General features: G+C 37.1%; 1 protein-coding gene across 1 annotated transcript; it reads left to right on the plus strand.

Moving 5' to 3' along the window:
* Positions 1-1,640: 1,640 nt before the first annotated feature.
* On the plus strand, positions 1,641-19,508 carry LOC136826113 (V-type proton ATPase catalytic subunit A-like). Its single transcript, XM_067083093.1, has 9 exons — positions 1,641-1,949; positions 7,640-7,733; positions 11,085-11,197; positions 12,196-12,426; positions 14,386-14,580; positions 15,543-15,779; positions 15,985-16,553; positions 16,966-17,230; positions 18,755-19,508. Exons 1-9 carry the CDS (start codon positions 1,947-1,949, stop codon positions 18,914-18,916), a joined length of 1,869 nt encoding a protein of 622 aa, XP_066939194.1. The 5' UTR covers positions 1,641-1,946; the 3' UTR covers positions 18,917-19,508.
* The last annotated feature ends 827 nt before the right edge of the window (positions 19,509-20,335 follow it).

Here is a 20,335-nt window from a genome sequence, read left to right on the forward strand (position 1 = left end):
AAAGGTTCCCTTTTATCTGCAAGAGCATCAACAAATCATTTTGTAAAAATTACTGAGAGGATTTGATATTCAGTCGTATCTAACATGCACTGGCCTTAGATTACCTGTTTAAAACTATTTTGAAATTAAATCGTACATCAGTTGTTAAAAAAGATGACCTATAGTGACCTGTGTTTATCGTCTGTTGACCAATTTGAATGTTCCAATGCTCCTTGGACAGTTAAAGGTATTGTTTTAAAAAAGATGGCCAAAGCTAAGGCAACAGGCGTTCTTGGTTCCTTATCAAAGACAGTTTGGTTCAACAGCTACAGGTAAGAATAGGTTCCGTTGGACACGCGGTCTTTAAAGAAGTGGTGAAAGGTATCTTTCCTAGAGTGTGACTCCCAAGGGTTTTAAAACCCTTATGTTATCCACCTTTGCGGCGTGTTTAGTACAAGCCCGTTGGGGATTACCGTCAAAACATAAGCAAAAGACTGTAAATATCATAAAGATAATGACCCCCAAGAAATAATAGTCCTAGATAACGACACTCGAAAACCCTATCTAGGAAAGATCCGTAAGGTTCTGCGTAGTTATAACAGTATTAATATTAGATTTTCTTTAACGACAGACAACTGATATGACCTAATTGTCCCATTCATGCGAAAACTGCTTTGTCATTTGACACAGCGTTGCCTCTCTTCTTCTTTTGATCTTGAAAATAATCCTTCCTCCCATATGACAGGTGTTTTCCTATTTTTCTTTTCGCCTGTGGATATTTGACTGATAGTAATTCTTTGGGCTATCCTAACTACCAATGCCACTCACTGAATGCTTTGCTTTCAGAATCTTTGTTTTTCCAGAAATGATCTCATATATCTTCTTCCTCTTTATTCATGTGGAAAACCAGCTTTCCTTTTTTAATGGGTGACTTCCAAAGGGGGAACACCAGCGTAAAATACGGTAAGGGGGATATAAAGGGAATCAGAGTTGAGCAGAAAAGTGTAGATAGACCAACACATCCGGATTTTACCAAGTGTAACCTGTCTCTTCCCTTTCTAGAAGTTATTTTTACATACATTGCTTTATCTTCTTGTTAACGTTTTATGTTTTTAAGGATCTATTTGAGGCATATTCGTGCCAACATAAACATATGATTGGAAAATAGGATCACTCATGAAAATGTTGTATGTGGTAATTGATCGAGCACCACTTTTGATGCATAACAGATCATAAAGAATGATTCAAGAAAAGAGGACACGATTCTTAATTTGGTACATGGATCGATAAGGACTGGTTTGATTAACTGATTGTCAGTTATAGACAGTAAACTAGACGGACTGTGTAAACTAAAATTTAAATGAAACGTCTCTGAGGGCAGAATTTCAGTTAGTTAGTTACAAAGAACTACCTGAATTTCTAATCTTTCTTTGCTATTTGAGTTAACGTTCTCATCGGCAGCTACCATTCTTTGTACATAAAATCCCACATTCATAAATACGAAATACATTTTCAGTTAATATAATTATTTTTGTTGATAGAAATTAAGTAATTTATTTATAATTTATGTTAAAAAATGTTGTTATTAATATTATAAATATTTTTTAAATCCGAGTTAAGCTGAACCATACCAACCTAAACTCGTGGGTTCCGCTGACTTCAGTCAGCGCCATCATGTGATTTAATGACGTCACAGAAAAAGTAGTGACGTCACATTCTCATATCTCCTTTATTACAAATATTTAAAGTACAATATCAAGCCTTTACGACCAATAAAATATTACAAGACTATTAAAACGCTAATTTTATTTAAATATTTCCGTTTAAATCGTCCAGAATCTTTGTATACATTGGACGGGGAATCGAGCCTCCGTCACAAGACAGCTGTTCGGCAAAATCGAAGACCAGAAGCTGTCAAGTTGTTGTGATTGTTATAACCTTCCGTGTGTTTTGTGTTCCCCGTCAAAATGGTGAGAAAGGTTGCCTCTTTCATCAAGTATTTCATCTAGTTTGGTCTTTAATTTGTGTCTGTTTGCGTTACGGTGAAATAATGATCATTAATTGGTCCTCGAAGTTGTAACCTAGTGGGCTATTTTGATTGGGTGCCTGGGCCAAAGGCAACCCGATTACGTTAGGGTTTTTTTTATTGTTATAATGAGAGGTCTAATTCATTAAATTAAATTTATATGGCGAGGTATTTAAGTATATGTGGCGACTCGTTTAGCCGTGGTAAGATTTTGGGTGTAGGATTTATCAGAAACTCTCGTGGATCAGGTCCCGGTGAGACCTTAATTGTTCGAGTTATTATTATAGATTTAGATTTAATTTTGAAGTTTACCTCATTAGGTTGGATTAGAATTACTTTAAATTGACATAATTTTTGTTTTATTGAGTGTTAGGTTAGGTAGGTAGCCTAAGCAGTAAGGTATTCCTTGGTATTGCGGCCCAGGTTAGGATGGTGACTCGTGCGATTCCAATTATCATCCTAAAAGTCTTTATAGTTTTGAGAACGACGAGAGCAGACTGTTACTTTAATTCCAAACGGATACTTAATCCAAGTTTCCAGTGCTCGGTGTTAGCCTACTTGGGGGTGTGGGGGTGTTTGGGAAAGGGGGGCAATAGCCCCCCAGGCCAGGTCAAGGTATGGCGCCTCAAGTCAGGTTAGAAAGATAAGGTCTTGTTAGGTCATGAAATGTCGCTCTAGGAAGGGTTAAGTTTTTTCAGTCGTTCTCAACTGGCCCACAAAAATTTGTATCAAACTTAAGTCCCTTTTACATTTTTATTTTGCTTTCCATTTTTTAACACATTACATTTCAGTTATTCAGCTTCAGACTCACATCGAAACCAGCTTTGTACCGCGAAAAGTAAATTTACAACGAGCATTGTAAAAACTGGTTAGTTTGCACTTTTCCACAGATGAATTTTGTGACCCCCTTCTCCTGAAATCTCAAAGGGTTCGGCCAACCAGTGTGTAGCTTTGTTAAATAATCCATGATTTGAGATTTACGCAAGTTCTTATTTTGAATCTATGGTTGTGACTAAAGCATGGGGGGAAGACATTGAAAGGATATTTTACTGGTGTTTGAACAGATTACGAGCGCACACGGCTTTTTTTGTATCATTCGAGAGTCATATGATCCGAAACCTCATTGCTGATTTTGAAATTTTGTCGGACAAAATTTATATCCTAGCCCAAAAGCTACCAAAATGGTTTTTGCTCCTTTAGAGTGTGAGTATTTTTCATTGCAAGATGGATTTGGTTGCTAAAACGGTAAAAATTTGCTTGCTTGGAGGTAGGCAGGTGAATGCAGGAAACCCCCATCACCAGCCTCGAGCAAGCACTTTTATTTTGGCTGCAGTCAAGTTAAGACCAGTCTTGCTGCGCTCAGACTGACCATCAAGTTGAAAATTTTTTTTTATTGTATGTATGGCGTGTGTGTTTAACTTAGATTTGAACAAGAATTGAGCAACAAAAGGTAGGTCATCCCAGGGGTATGCTGGTTGGTCTTTTCACAGTAGGGAAGTTTGGCATCGGTTTAGGGTGTCTGCTGTAGGTAGGAATGACACGCGTTCTTGAGCATATTAGGGATCTTGAATCTTGCCCTCTGGTAGGGAACAAAGGACTGCCCCATGCACTTTCTTCTGTACTGCATCATAGTTACTCGGATTGTGGACGAGGCTTCACATGCGACAGGCCATAGCTGTTCAGTACCTGAGTGCTGCAAAGACCTGCATGTTCTAGATTGTGTGGACCCATGGGCAAGGCCTGGTTTATCCAGAATTTCTGATGTATGCATACACATTCCCCAGATTATGCTTTAGCAGACAGCATTCATACCTGATGATCTGTGCATGATAGTGCATTAATTAAGTTCTTCGCTGGACTGGTCGATATTGTTCTCGGCTGACACTCTGCAGGGCTGGCGTTCGAATCTCCGGCCAGCCAGTGAAGAATTAGAGGAATTTATTTCTGGTGATAGAAATTCATTTCTCGGTGTAATGTGGCGATCCCACAATAAGCTGTAGGGTTGTTAGGTAACCAATTGGTTTAGCCCCGTAAAATAAGTCAAGCCAGCCCTGAAAGCTGTTAATCAGCCCAGTGGTCTGTTAAACTAAGGCATACTTAATTTTGTTTATCTGTTTATCTGTACCCTTTCTTTACTGATGCATTGAAGGACGGGGCACACACCTGACGGGCTTGTGTGTGTCAGGTTTGTGGGTAAAGGATGAACCTCATCTATACATCAGCATTTTAGAAATGCAATCAGTGTTGCTAGCCCTACAAGTATTACAGGAAGATCTGATGGGTCATCCAGTTTTGATGATGAGCACAAACATTACTGTAGTGGCATATAACAAAAAACGGGAGGACTGTGACCCTTCTCTATTGTCAGTTGGCAAGGGACTTGTGCAAGTTGGTGGTTCGCCACAGGCAGTCCCCAGTTAACGGTGGGGGTTCCGATCTGAGGGCGTGATGATTTTCGCGCTTTTTTGGCAAATTTCGGGGCTTATCGGCAGCAAAAAGCGCCGTTTTCCGGTTATTGGTGCCTCTGTTAGGTATGTATCGGCGCCAATACCCAATCATCAGTGCCGATAAACGGAAATCGGAGATTTTTGTCGCTAGACGAGCCCCATAAAACCTGATCGCTGTTAACCGAGCCCTCCATTAACCGGGGACGGCCTGTAATCAGACTGAAGGATTGGGATCTTTCTTTTTAGGTTGAGTTATCCATGCTCATTAAGAGCTTTGGGCAGTCTTGTTCTCCTTGGGAACTTCATCCTCCATAGTAGGCTGTGAATCTTATCCATAGCTTAACTTGGGCATCATCCGAGCCTTTACAGGAAGCTTTGGACCAAGAGTTCACACTCAAGACTGTTTTTCTGTTAGCCTTTGCTTTGGCAAAGTGTATTGGGGAGATACATTGCTTAACCCATCTATTCTGACCCTCAGAGGGTTTGAGTTCCTTCCTGTTCTGGTTCGTTCCTGAGTTCATGGTGAAAACTCAGAACCCTTCAATCTCATATGAGAGATACCAGAGTTTCTTGATCCCCTCCCTCTTAGATTTTGTTGGTGGTAACCCAGGTGCTAGCCTTAAGGTACTTTTAAAATGACCTGTTGTCTTAGGCTGGGTGTCTGCAACATTTCATTAGTACTTATGAGCACAAGAAGTTGGTCAGGATAACTCTCTCTTTCTGGCTTTGTGTAGCACTCAAATAACCATACGATTCCACAAGTAAAAACAACAGTTGTATAGTTCAGAGTGCTAGAGAATTTTGGTAAAGCAAATAATTTTGGAAGAGAATGCCAGATGGTGAGAAGTAATTTAGTGTGATAAGAGTGGTGTTAATGGTTGAAATGAGACAAGAAAACTCTTTGGTGCAAAATTTTTTGTCCAAAAATAAAAAAAAAAGGAAAGCTAAGAAGTCAAAACATACTTTTGATAAGTGGAAACCAACCAATTTTTGAATGTAATTTTTCCCTAAGATTTTATCAAAGGCTTGCAAATATTGTGCATATTTGATGCTATCCTAGGCAGTAGTCTTATTGACTGTATGGTACTGGATATTGCATGATGTTTTGTTTAAGAATTTAATGTAGACTGTTTACAATATGTTTCATTTAGTTTGTTCTTAACCTTATGCAGACAGAAATAATTCATACATATGGATAGACAAGTACAGTAATTGTTCTTTACGGATGTAGTACGTATATGTAGAATACCGTGCTTAACATAGCAAATTGCATTGACACTTGTTAATGGATGTTTGCAAAAAATTGCAGTGGGTCAAAGATCAAAGGATTCAGCACATTTATTGATTAGGCGTTGGGATGATTCACCTGTCAAGTTCAGTTGTATATTTATTGTCTATAATAGACTACCACTTTCATCTTATTTATTTGAATCCTCTGATATACAGTTAACTCTTTGAGATTTTTGGTATTTCATAATAGTATTTTAGAGGCAAATGGGTGAATGTGAGAATGTTCTAAAGTCTTAAGTAAATTTTACATAAAAACAAATAAATGTTTATTGCTTGTTTTAAACATGCAAATGAATAAATGTTTTTGTTTGAAACATCAGAAATGTTTATTGTGTGGTAGATATACATATTTTTTCTAATTGCTAATAATCATAGATATTCCTGAATTATGAGAAACTCAGACGCTTAATAGTTAGGCTTCATGCAAAATATGTCACCTGCTCTGACATAGGGTACTCCCCAAAATACCTGTCAAAATGTTTCCACTTATTAGTCATCTTGATAAAGTAGGATACCACAGTTGAAATATTCTTAAGTGATACTTTTCCAGTATAATTGCATATTAAATAACAAAGTCACAGGAAGAATATTTAATATATACCGTATACCATCAAGTATTGAACAGTTAATGACACATTAGCAAAAGAGTTTTGACATACTGTCGTGGCATACTCTCACTGGACAAAATTACAATATAGTGCATTGCTTGTATTATTTTGTTACTACAGTTTAAGACAAAATCATTCCTGAAAAGTAAGGAACACGTGCGTTTTATGTATCTCAGCTTTGAACACAAAAATAATGGAAAATATTTTATTTTTTAAACTCCACCACAGCCATGAAACACACTATTTAACTTATCTTCCAAGGAATACTTTGGTTAGTATAATGTGAAGTAGAATCTGTCAGTCTGTAACAAGGCGTTATGTTAGTAATGTAGCCAGTCCAACAAGGGTTTTCAGATACATGGCTGGCTACTAAATTTAAACAAGGCCACAAATGTGGCTTTTTGGGAAATAAGTATTAACGTTCCTTGCAGCATTCCTTCAGCTCCCAAGGGCATTGTGTTTCTTCTTTTTTATTTTTCCTTCACTCCTTATTTTCTGTGGTCCCTAACTATTGAGCTGTGTCACTTTTTAGTTGTACTTTGCTTCAATTTTCAACCTGTGTGAGAAAAAATCCATGGGTCTAGCCATGTGAGTCTAGAAGTGTGACATGGTGGTCTTGTTTAACTAATTTGTAATGGTAATAAAGAATCACATGGCTGTACTGACCACAGTTAATAGCGTAATTTATGTAGTGTGTCCATTGCATCATAAGCTACACAGGTGGAATGCCCAGATGAGATTTACAGGTATGGTACTGAATTGATTTTCTTCACCATCAGTGCACATAGTCTATGTGATGCCCGTGCTCTACTTTTTGTGTTGAAAGTTGCATTGTCTTCACCCATACTCTTACAGTGTAGTACTTTAATTTCAGATGCATCTCCAGATAGCATTAATGGCTTTACTTACTTGTTTGGGCCTACGAGATAAGTTAGTGGTCATGTGTTTTGATAACCGCACTCTTTACAATGTGGTACTCTATTTTCAGATGCATCTCCAGATAGCATTAATGGCTTTCGTACTTACTTGTTTAGGCCTACAAAATGAGTTAGTGGTCATGTGTTTTGATAACCCATTGGGTTAATGTTAATTCAAGGAGAATTTTTTTCTTTATTAACAGAGTAGGTTTAATTCACGACTTCCTTCAGTATAGAGCTCTGAAACTGTCATCTTGGCCATACCTGTGTATGTAGTCACCTCTGACTGACATTGCTGCAATTTTTTTTTTTTAATTATCGCTCTATTTTTGCCGCAATTTCGTTTTTTTTAATTATCGCTTTATATTTCAGGCAGGTGGAATGGACAGAGCTTCAAAGCTGCCAAGGATGCAGGATGTGGATAGCGAGAGTGAACTGGGCTTTGTGTTCGGTGTGTCAGGCCCTGGTACGTAGAGGATTTCGAATAATTTTTTTTTTTAGACTAGAAGATAAATTTGTCACAGTACTTAGCAAAACATCCTCTGTAATGCTGTTGCTTGGCATCTTCCAAATGCATTGTAATTGTTACAGTGCAACTAGAATTTTCATCTTTGTCATTGTAAGTGTTGCTGCACAGTCATTATTAGTTTGAGTGTTTGGTAACACAATATTGTGTGTCATCACACGCTGCTGAAATATAATCTGATAAAGTAAAGATTATGTGATATGAGTAGGATAGTTCATTATGGTTTGTAATTAATTGAGATTGCTGATTTTAATCAGTTGTCACTAGAAGAATTTAAAGTACTATACAGTATTAGATTAACTCATTTGTCAGTAGTTGAAATGTTAACATTATTGGTGAAATCATTACATCATTAAGATTTTGATTATGCCTAAACTGCTAAGGATTTTTCTTTGTTGTTTTCCAACAGAAAACTTAAATGGAAAGTTATGTTAAAGAAGATGAATGTAATTTAGAAGCAGTAAAGAGAAAAGCTATATTTTTTCAGTTTTAGGAAATGTTTTTTGTAATCGTATACTGTATACAGTAGTGATTTTCAAGACAAACAATTTTTTGTTGTTTTTGATGTGTTAATGTGCTAAGGTGTATAGTATGAACCAGTGTTTATGGCACAACCTCTATTTCTAGTGAGTAATATTTCAAGAGCTGGTAACATTTTTTGGTAGCTAACCGCATTAAAAGGTATTGCAATTTGAAAGAAACTCGAAGCAAAGTTTTCATTTATATTTTGGAGTTAGATGTAATTAAAAAGATCATGTATCTGGGTAAATTTGTAAGCTGTCGAGATGTTACCCACTAAAAAGTTCATATTTTGGAAGATCATGTCCAGAATTCTTGATTTTATCTCTATCGTTGCATTCCCATTTGTCACTTCTTTGTTACAGTAAGGTTATCTTTCGTGTAGGGTTCTCATAAAAAGTAGCAAGCCTTGCTTTACAAAGGCAGTATTCACCAGTCTTACCAGATTGAATGAGAATTTCCTTTTAAGGGGTTAGTATGATCAGTGCATCTCTTTCAGTGTGCTGTAGGTATTACTAAAGTGTGTTGGCAGTGCCCTCTTGTTTCCCTAGCTGCACCTACTATCTAGTCTTTTACTTTTATCTGTAATCTTCCCTGTAGGGGGTTTGTAACGTCAGTGCACCTCATGCTGTGCACTGTAGGCATTACTTAAGGTTCTTTGCAGTGTGCCTTTGGCTCCTAGCTACAACCCCTTTTGTTCCTGTAACTCTACTTCCTTTCATATTCTCTTTCTTTCATCTTACTTTCCATCCTCTCCTAACAGTTGATTCATATTGCAACTGCGAGGTTTTCCTCCTGTTACACCTTTCAAGCTTTTACTGTCAATTTCCGTTTCGGCGCTGAACAGCCTGATTGGTCCGAGTCCTTGGTCTTTGGCCTAAGTTCTGTATTCAGTTCAGTTCAGTTTATCTGTATTGTTGCTTGTTTTCTTCCATCTTTGTCAATTTCACTTATAGATCCTTGTACTATGCTGTACTTCATCTCATATTTTCTGGATCTCTGTCCTGCTGTCCAACCACTCCACCTCTCCATTTTCGCTATGTTAAATACTCAGTTGCTGAGAGTGCTCTAGTGCTTGAGTTAACATATGCACTGGATTGGTAATCAGTGGTAAAAGGAAAAATAAAATGTAAAAGGTTCATCACTTGCTTCACTTTAAAAGTGTTCCATTTAAATGTGGTAATATTTCAAGACAAGAAAATCTAACAGTGCTGCAACATGCCTTAGCTTTCTGCAACAAAATGGCTTTTATTACTGTTGAACATAGTTGCTGTTTGAGTGGTAACAATTGACCTCAAAACCTACAAGCTGCAGTTTCAAACCTAATTGTTATAGCCAAGCAATGAGTTGAGTTTGCACATTCACACATCCATTATCACTGTATGTAACCTGCAATGGAAATAAAAAAAATCTCTCAAGCTGCTGGTCAAGCCTTAAGAATAGACCACATTATATTTATAATGCAAGATTATTGTTGCTTACAGACACAGATACACAGTTTAATTAATGGTCACTGCTGTATACAGTAGAATGCCTTTATAACTGGCCAAAAATATCTATATTTAGCTCAGAAACTTGCTAAATAGCTAGAATGGGAGGTTGGTAACGCTGCAGAGATGGTAACCCTGTTTGTTACTGCCAGGCACTCATTGAAATTTATGCTATCTGATGTAAGAGGTTGCAAAAGCACTTATTCCTGCTCCGAAATGAAACGGGATGGGTGGATCATATCTTTTCAGGCCAAATTTGAAAGTTATTCTAAAAAAATTAGTTAACATGTGGTTTCCTGGAAAGAATATCATATAGGAAACTTAAATATACTAATAGTAATCCATAAAGGGGTTAATACTGTACTGTCATTTATTCATCCATGTACAATACTAGTACAATATTGTATGATGTGAGGAAAATTTTTTATTTTGATTAGTCTGTTATGAAGAATTGCACTGTGATATGTTCAATAGCCCCATTTGCCTCCAACTTAGATATGTATTCAACATTTTTAAATTTGTTTGTTACAAATCTGTCAGATTCCTTGGGTAAACACTTGCATTTGGAAGTTGCTTTTAATAACCAAAACATTGAACTACTGCTGTCAAATAATAATTTCACATAACGTTTTTTCTTTACAATATTTTAAGGTGTATAAACTTTTCAAATTTTTTAGGGCATTGGATTTTTTTTATGATTGTTTGAAATTTCAAGTACATAAATGGTTTAATCATGTTATTACAATTAGGAAGAACAGTTCAAATCCCAGTAGGGATGAAAGTACATAAATAGGATGAAGATCAGTAGGAAGGTCCAGAAAATAATGTAGGATGGATATAGGTGAACGCATGGGTCAAATGAGATTTTGGGCAAAAAGTTTTTAGGACAGAAGAGAGTTGAGAAAACTTTTTGTGAGACATCTAACTCTGTAAGGATAAAGCCTGATGTAGGACATTAATTATAGTTGCACAGCAATATTGTTTAATAATTAGTAATGATAATCATGCCAAGTTTAAGATATATTTTACCCGTTTTTTAAAAAAATCTTGCATCTTTTAGTAAATATATTTTCTCCACTTTTCATCTATCATTTAAGAACAAATCCTTAGGGTGAGCCTTTTGCGAGAATTGAAAAGTCACTTGGTGGTCTCACTGAACTCCTTTGTAATACTATAACTCGTTTATTTTTAGTCATTGCATGCTTTTGAATGAAGGGGACTTTATGTAAATAATATTTTATTTATAAGCGTGTGAAGTTATTTGAACATTTCCATTTTTCAGTCGTAACTGCTAACAACATGAGTGGCTCTGCTATGTACGAGTTGGTACGTGTAGGTCATCAGGAACTGGTGGGAGAGATCATTAGGCTTGAGGGAGATCTAGCCACTATTCAGGCAAGTAGTTATGTTGTTTTGATATGTCATTGTACTCATGAAAAGGTGTAGAGTTGTCCCTGGTTTATGAAGGGTCTGGCTTATGACGTTCCGAGGTTGCGACGCTTTTCAAATATATTTATCAGAAATTATTTCCCGGTTTACAACGCATGTTCTGGGGTTACGATGCTTTTCAAATATATTCATCAGAGGTTATTTCCCGGTTTACGACGCATGTTCCGGGGTTACGATGCTTACGACGCCAATCCGACGGAAAAAATATGGCTCCAAAACGACAGAATAATCAAAATTTGGAGAGTTTTTTTTGTGAAAAACTCAGTAAAAATGCAGTTTATTTTGTTTTCAATGCACCAAAAGCATTAAAAGTATGGTTTTCTTTGGATTTTTGACGATTTTCGACAATTTTTCGGTTTACGACGATTTTTGGTTTACGATGCGGCGTAAGAACGGAACCCCCATCGTTAACCTGGGACTGCCTGCACAGTATATGCTAGAACTGACTGGGTTGGCAGATTTAATTGCAGACTTTAACCAATGCATACAATGAAATGTATATATAGTTATCAGTCATTATTGAGTAGCAAGTTTAGAAAACAAATTTTTAAAAATTGTTGACAGTTTTCAAGTATGTATCTAGTCAATGAATTTTGTAATTAAAAAGATCTAATATGCTGTATTTGTTAACATTGAAGCCCCATGAAAGTCAAGACTATTAACTCAGTGTTCAGTTTCAACTATTTTTTGATGACAGTGCACATAGAATCCCATTACTTATTCAGTTACTGTATCTTTGACTTTTATATTTTATTGTTTATTTATTGAATATTTGTTTATTTATTGAATATTCAAAATATACATTTCCAGTATTGTCATTGAACATTTGTTGCCAGATTACTGATTTTGAAATAAGTTTTATGTCTTCCATCAAGATTACAAAATCACACACATTACAAAGGTCACATTGGTCATTTTGAAAAATTATTGTTCTTCTGTTTTAGGTATACGAGGACACATCTGGTGTCACAGTAGGTGATCCTGTATTGAAGACTGGCAAACCTCTGTCTGTAGAGCTTGGACCTGGCATTATGGGTAATATCTATGATGGTATCCAGCGTCCATTGCAAGAAATTGGAGAACTCACACAGTCAATTTACATCCCAAAGGGTATTTCTACTCCTGCTCTTACCCGCAGCAAACAGTGGGAATTCCACCCTCTTCCTGATGTCAAGGTAAGAAAATGATCTTTTGTATAGGGTGTTACTGCTTTTATAAATAGCTCTTTCATTCTTTGTCACCCTCACTCATTTACACTACAGATAAGTTTAAATGATTTAAGCTCTACAAGATTTTCTTTAAATTAAGTGTTCTGCACCACTAAGGTGAAAGATGTCTTTTTTACCAATATCGCACTTCGTTGTTTGTGAGATTTGGAAGGCTTCATCTCCAAGGACATTACAGAGGACACTACTAGGAAGGATTGGTGCAGTTCTTCAGCTTTTAATTTATTTTTTACACCATTGGAGATCACTAATGCATCTCTAGACAGTGGTACAGTAAACCCCCTGTCCAGTCTTCTTCACTTGCTGAGGCCTCGGCCTCGAAGAAGACTAGCACGTCTTCGGGATAGCCCTGTTCACGTACGTGTGGGCTTGCACGGTCGCGTGAGCTTGTGTGGTCGCTTGAGCGGATCCGACCTCCCCAGGACAGCCCCTGTGCACGTTTGTGTGAACGGGTATGCTCTCCTAGACCCATGCAGACACCGTTACTGTGGGTTGATGGCCGCTTACGGCCTTCCTCTCCTGTTAAGGCTTTGGCCTCTGGCAGGTCTATGAAGGATGGCTACGCCCCTCTCACCTGTCCCCTCAACTTCCTGGGGTTATACCGGGAGACGTGAGTTGGACAGCCTCAGGCTCGAGGATGGGATCGTTCACCTTCCCTTCCCAGCCTGCCAGCTAGTGCTTACGTTCCCAGTTTGCTCTTAGGATTGGATCGGTTGTATGCTTGAGTGGTGGAGAGGGGATCGGGGTTCTGATGAGGGTCTCTCTCCTGTCGAGAGAGTAGCCTGGGAGTACCGTGGCCTGGAAGGACTTAATGGTCCTCTTTCTCAGGACATGAGCACCCCCAAACTATCGAGGACCTACGTTGAGATCGTGAGACTGATTCGTCAGTATAATGATCTCGAGAAGAGACCATGGCTGCTCCCGTGGATCATCCTTCTGCCCGCGAAGCCTTCTGGGGAGCGCACAAGGAACCTAAAGCTTCGTTGGGCTTGCTGTGTTCTGATCTTGCTGAGGGGTTCTGGAACAAGTTCGTTCTTTGGAACAAGTTCGCATCTCTTTTATTCTCCTCCTCCTGCGAGCAGAGGATTGGTTAGTGAGCCGTCGAGCTGGAATGGGCTTGGTGCAGGTGAGTTATATTTCTGAGCACCCTTTCTATTATCTAATGTAATTTAGAGTACAATAGAAACAAGTCCTACCCTCTCTCTAGCAAGGGGAGGGAGGGGTTGACAACAAACAAACCTGTTGGTTATCTTTAGCTTTGTCTTCGACATAAAAGGTTCATCTAAACCTTTTTCAAATTGATGCTTTTCACACCCATTGATTCAAAAGAGCCCAGGTGAGGCAGACCACCGGTCGGTTCAGAAGCTTACCCAGTATCCTCCCACCAATAAGTAAGTTTCCGTGCGTAAAGGCCGAGGGTTTGTATTCTTGTAGGAATAAATTACAAATTTTTAAAGTAATTTGTATATTTCCCTAACATACAAACCTGAGGGCTTTACATAAACTGCCCACCTAAAGCTACTCCTCATTCTGATATCTGGGCCAGAAGGGAAGTGAATGCAATTCTTGACGGGAGGTTGGGACTTCCTTGTTAGAATTGAATGGCTGGTTTGCAGCTGCACTGAAGGTATTTCCATATGTACAGACCTCAAGTTTGTATGTTAGGAAAAATACAAATGGCTTTAAAAATTTGTCATATTTACCTTAAAAAATTGCAGTGTTATGACTTAATTCTTCATTGGTTCTAAACTTTTTTATATGGTCATTTGTTGTCTGCAGTTGTTTGATATGTTTGATAGGTTTTGTTAATTTTGTGTGTTGTTTTTGATACTAGTGCAATTGAGTGTTCTGCAGGGCTCCCTTTAGGCTGCAACTTTTATATTTATTTGTAAATTGTACTACTTACAGGTTGGAAGTCATATCACTGGAGGAGACTTGTTTGGTTTGGTACATGAAAACACCATCATTGACCACAAGATTCTTCTTCCCCCAAAAGCCCGTGGTACAGTTACATACATGGCTCCTGTTGGCAACTACACAGTCGATGAAACTGTGTTAGAAGTAGAATTTGATGGAGAAAAGAAGAAGTACACTATGATGCAGGTAACTTAATTTTTAACTTCTTAATCTCTCATATATTAAGTTCTGTCTAGATACTGAAATTGTAGGATATTTCCTAATAATTTGTAACCTGTAGGGAGTTCAAATATTAGATGATTTCAAGATGGTATTGGGAGGAATGTTATATTGTAGTGCAGGGTGCTTTATGATGAGTTCAGTTTATTGCAAAATAAATTAATGGCCAAATTAGCTCTTTAAATACACGGCATCAGTTACCATACTTGTTGTTAGCGCTTCATATTGATTTGTGGTCATTGTGTATGTGTCAGCAGTTCATCATAGTATTTTTATAGTAACAGTGAAAAGTTCATTGTAACTGAAAATTTCGTCTGTGCAAAACTTTTATGTAATCCCATACTATTGATAGCTAGGTTTTATGAGATTTGTAGCTGGAATCAAAATATTCCTCATCAAAAAAGTTCTGCAAAAGTTAGCTGGATGAATGTTATTCTTGTAATGAAAAGGCACTTTGTTATATCAAAGGGTCATGCTCAGAGATGACCTAAAACTTATGCTTGTTGGAACACTGTTGAAGTTTTTTTTTTGTTTGTTTACAGCCTTCCATTTTGACATTAGTAGTCATATGTAACCAGTATGCCCAGGAAAATACTTTCAAGTTTCCCCTGATGTAGCAGTTGAATTTAAGCTTGGGTATAAAACTTGGGTTAGAATAATTTGAAGATATATTTTCATATGAGAGCAAGTAGATATTGGGGTGGATGAGGAATTGAACAGGCATATTTCTTTTAAAGGGATGTCATGTACACAAATTTGATCATCGTAAGATCTGCTTCATATTTAGAATTATTAGTGACTTTACCTTTGCAGTAATTTGTTGTATGATGTTATGGAGTTGAGAGATGGTTTTCATGTAATCTATATAATGTAAATAGCTAGTATTTTCACTTACTTTTTAAGTTTGATTTACAATAATCTTTCCTAAGGTATGGCCAGTCAGACAGCCCCGCCCAGTTAGTGAGAAACTTCATGCCAATCATCCGCTGTTGACCGGCCAACGTGTTTTGGATTCTCTCTTCCCCTGTGTCCTGGGAGGAACCACTGCTATTCCTGGTGCTTTTGGTTGTGGCAAAACTTGTATTTCTCAGGCCCTCTCCAAATACTCAAACTCTAATGTCATCATTTATGTCGGGTGTGGTGAGCGTGGAAATGAGATGGCTGAGGTGAGTTATAATTTTTGTAGATAATTTTTTTTTTTTGATGACTAAATAGCTTTGTGTATTTTTAAATAATAAATGTACTGTAGTCTTGTATTAGGTTTGTAATTCTTTATTTGCCATCATTTGGATTTATAGTAAAGATAATGTAACACTACTTGTCTGCTGGCATTTATTAGAATTAATAAGAAAATTGTTTCTTCTTCAATAGGTATTGAGAGATTTCCCAGAACTTCAGTTGGAGGTGGCTGGCAGAAAGGAGTCTATCATGAAACGTACATCTTTAGTAGCCAATACCTCAAACATGCCTGTAGCTGCTCGAGAAGCTTCCATTTACACTGGTATTACACTCTCCGAGTACTTCCGTGACATGGGTCTTCATGTATCCATGATGGCTGATTCAACCTCCCGTTGGGCAGAGGCTCTTCGAGAAATCTCAGGTCGTCTAGCTGAGATGCCTGCCGATTCTGGTTACCCAGCTTACTTGGGTGCACGTTTAGCCTCATTTTACGAGAGAGCTGGACGTGTGAAGTGTTTGGGTAATCCAGAACGTGAGGGGTCTGTCACTATCGTAGGTGCTGTATCACCACCTGGTGGTGATTTCTCAGATCCTGTTACATCTGCTACTCTGGGTATTGTGCAGGTGTTCTGGGGTCTTGACAAGAAGTTGGCCCAAAGAAAACATTTCCCATCTGTGAACTGGCTTCAGTCATATTCAAAGTACATGAGAGCACTGGAAGACTACTACGACAGAAATTTCCCTGAATTTGTCACTTACAGGTAAGTTAAAATGTTAGTTATCAAACCTGTATGGAATGCAAGTGTAACAGTTCAGAGATCGTGAAGGGTGCATTCTATAGAAACTCATTTGTTAGTAAGTCATTGAGGAAGTTACAAGTTATTTTAGAAGTTAATTTTGTTATACAGTACAATTGTATTTTTTATATATGTAAAGGACAGTCATCATTACATAATTTTTTTGTTCTTAATATATGCCCAAAAGGACACCAATTTGCAGTTCTTCCCCTTAAGTTTGAATGTGAAGTGAATGTGCCAACATATAGCAGATTAATGAGGCAAATGCAATTTACCTGAATTTTGTAATTTTCATAAAGGCTATATCTACTGGTTAGTGGTAATACACCTTACATAATGTGAGACTGATGACATTTATTCTCTTTTCTCCAAAAAGAACCAAAGTGAAGGAAATTCTCCAGGAGGAAGATGACTTGGCAGAAATTGTGCAGCTGGTCGGTAAGGCTTCTTTATCTGACTCCGACAAAATCACTCTAGAAGTTGCCCGTATCATCAAAGACGACTTCCTCCAGCAGAACTCTTACACTCCATATGATCGTTTCTGTCCATTCTACAAGACTGTGGGGATGATGAAGAACATCATTGCATTCTACGACATGTCCAAACAGATTGTTAACCGCACAGCTCAGAGTGACAACAAGGTAAGTAGTGCAGTAGTTAATTTGTTGTTTCATCTGAGGGCATACAGTATTGGAAATCCTTCAGCCATGAAGAATCCTGTATGTCTTAGTTAATTAGAAGCAAAAATTTTTTCCAGTTTCATCATTTACCAAAATTTTTAAAAATTCCAATTTGTGAATTTTTAAAATTTTATTATCCATTTATATAGGTTAGATAATACTTAAATTGTGTCCATACATATGCATTATAGTTCTACATCAGTCTTCATTTAAAAATGTTTTTAGGAGTTGGAGACATTTGATAGATTTTTCCAGTAAGCCAAATATTGGTAGTCCATCTTTACCATCCAGTAGTTGAAAATTATATTCTGTCCTCATATGTTGAATTATTATGCAACTCTTCAGTTATTATATATTCTAAGTTCTTACGCAAATTTTTTTTCTACACATTTCTTATTTCTTCAATTGGTGATCTTGAATTTCAAGGTTTTGCCATATTTTGAGGCCCTGAGTATTGAAAATTTTGTTTGTTTGCATTTTTTAGAAATTCACAGCACATTGGGTTCTAACATGATTTTGGTTCCTTTTACCAAGATTATGTAAAGATCAGCATTTATTTACACAGGTATTTCATGTCTGGACTGAAAGTAATGATTGGCAAAAAAGGAATATATTTGAATTTTTTGGCTTAGGATGATACTAAGATTTTCAGCTTAATGTGAGGCACTGGATTTAAGGAATTCTTTCTTCCCTGACCAACACCTTGAGCCAATATTTAGAGAGTTAAGAATGCTAACTCAGTTATCTGTTATGCGATACTTGTCTGGGTCACACTCAGATCATTTCTCTTGTAGTCAGCAGAGTACAGTACAGTCGATTCCCGCCTATTCACGGATTTCTCTGTGGAACGTATATACACATTATTCGTGGAAAATTCGCCATATTTTTCATAGCGAGATATTCACAGATTACTGAACAGCACTGTACTTACATGTCATTTTTGTGACTGAATGCACTTTTTGTGATAAAACTATTAAAATATTCTGGTATAAGCATTTTTAGATTTTTTGTTTTTTGTTTTTAAGGATTTTTAGAGGGGTTTTAAGTATTTGCAGGTTTCAGCTATTCACGGGGGTTAGTGGTGTGTGTCCCCTGCGAATACCGGGGGTTGACTGTACTTATCTTTCATGGTTTAAGGTACTATTTTTATCCAAATGCAGACTTAAATATCAGTGGATGCAAGATAAACTTTGTTGCTGTGTAAAAGCAGATTATGTAAGATAATCTACCATCATTCATTGTAGATGTCAAACCATAAATTACGAGTCTTTGAAGTCATATATAGTAAAATTTTAGGAAGCACTTTGTAAATTGGGTGAGAACCATAAATTTTGCATTAGAACATTTTCATTTCCCATTTATTTGGACAAAGTGTAGAGTTACTTGGTGTGGGCAGCAAATGCATCTTTGGAAACAAGATCACCAATCTGTTCATAAGTTTGTTGAACAGTTAGCATCCACGAGTCATGAATCCCCATTTTGCAGGTAACATGGCAAATCATCCGTGACTCCATGGGCCAGATTTTGTATGAGCTTTCATCCATGAAATTCAAGGACACTTTCAAGGATGGAGAGGCAAAGGTCAAGAAAGACTTTGATGAAATATACGAAAACATCCAGCAAGCATTTAGGAACCTTGAGGACTAAAGGGTGTTCTGAATAAATTCTTTTTCAGTGTATAGTAAGTTCGCACATGCTCTTGCTGCTCCATGTTTGCGAGACCTGGTACCATAATTTATCTTTCAATTCCTAGAAGAATTGTTTGTTGTTAAATGACACGGTTGTCACTGGAGTATGTCTTTTGTGTGTCCAAGTGGCTGGAAAATAATTCTGCCACTGATTTCTTGTACAGTTTTAAAAGTCATGTGTTGTGGTGACATTATTTTTGGGAGTTTCATAATTGTAAATTTTCTTTTTATGATGAAATTACCAGTGCAGTGAGGGATAAGTTTTGTACAGAACAATAAAAGGAGATACTAGATTCTCTGTGTAAATGTTAAGCACTTTGTATTTTATTTGTTGACTTAGTATTGTAATTTAAGTGAATGTTGGATTGAAATGCTTAGTAGATGTATAGATGTGAATAGATACTTAGTGTAGTGCCAGATGATAAGAGAGAGAAATTCACTGTCTGTGCACAAGGAACAAAAAAGTTGTTGGTGATATTACATTCCAAAACTTATATTTGAACAATTGTATATTTGTGAGTACATAGTGAATAAAGGAAATGGTAAAATTGCATGTTTTAATTCTTTTAGCCTTCATGTCATTAATTGCTTTTATTTAAGGAGGGGGAAAGCAGGATAGTTGAGGTTAGTTAACGCTAAAGTTGGACAGTGGAAATGAAAGAAAATTAAGACCGAAAACCCTGGGAGAGGATGAAAAGTGTGGGCCGAAAGGGTGGTACAAAGAACCTGCAGTTCTGTCTACGGTGTGCCATGTGAGGTACACTGTAAGCTGGCTCCTGTTACAGGATGTAGGGGCTATTAGAGATTCTTAGCAATATCTCTTCAATTTTTTTACCTTAAACATTTTATCAACTCTCCCAGGTCTTTCAACTTTTTGCCATTTTTTTAAGGACATATCTTGGACAACCTGTATAAACATCTAGAATTGTGACTGTAGTCTCGTTAAGGTAATGTAATGATGATGTAGGACTTACCTGATGACTGAAGTTCACAGTTAAATTTCTTAATATTTTTTTGTATAATTTCTTCGAATGCCTAATAGAGAAATTTCCCTTGGTTTAGTATGCCATTTAAACTAACAGACTCCTTGTGCCTCTTTCAGTTTTAACTTGAACGGTTTTTGCCAGCAAAGGTCTTTGGAAATTGGAACTGTGTTTTCCCAGTGTAGTCGGCATAGTAAGTACTGAATTACTTTTGTACCTCTTTTAGGAAACCAGGTAAAATGTTGTGGAGATGGGTTTATAATCTTTATTTCCTTAGATTTATAAAAATTTTCTTTAACTATCTCTGCCCATGTGTAGCAATTTTTTGCTTGAGTCAAGGTAAACATTGTGTTAAATGATCTTGCTTGCTGTTTTAGTGCATTTATGTATTGATA

Source organism: Macrobrachium rosenbergii, chromosome 40, assembly GCF_040412425.1.
Source record: "Macrobrachium rosenbergii isolate ZJJX-2024 chromosome 40, ASM4041242v1, whole genome shotgun sequence".
Taxonomy (NCBI): Eukaryota; Metazoa; Arthropoda; class Malacostraca; order Decapoda; family Palaemonidae; genus Macrobrachium; species Macrobrachium rosenbergii.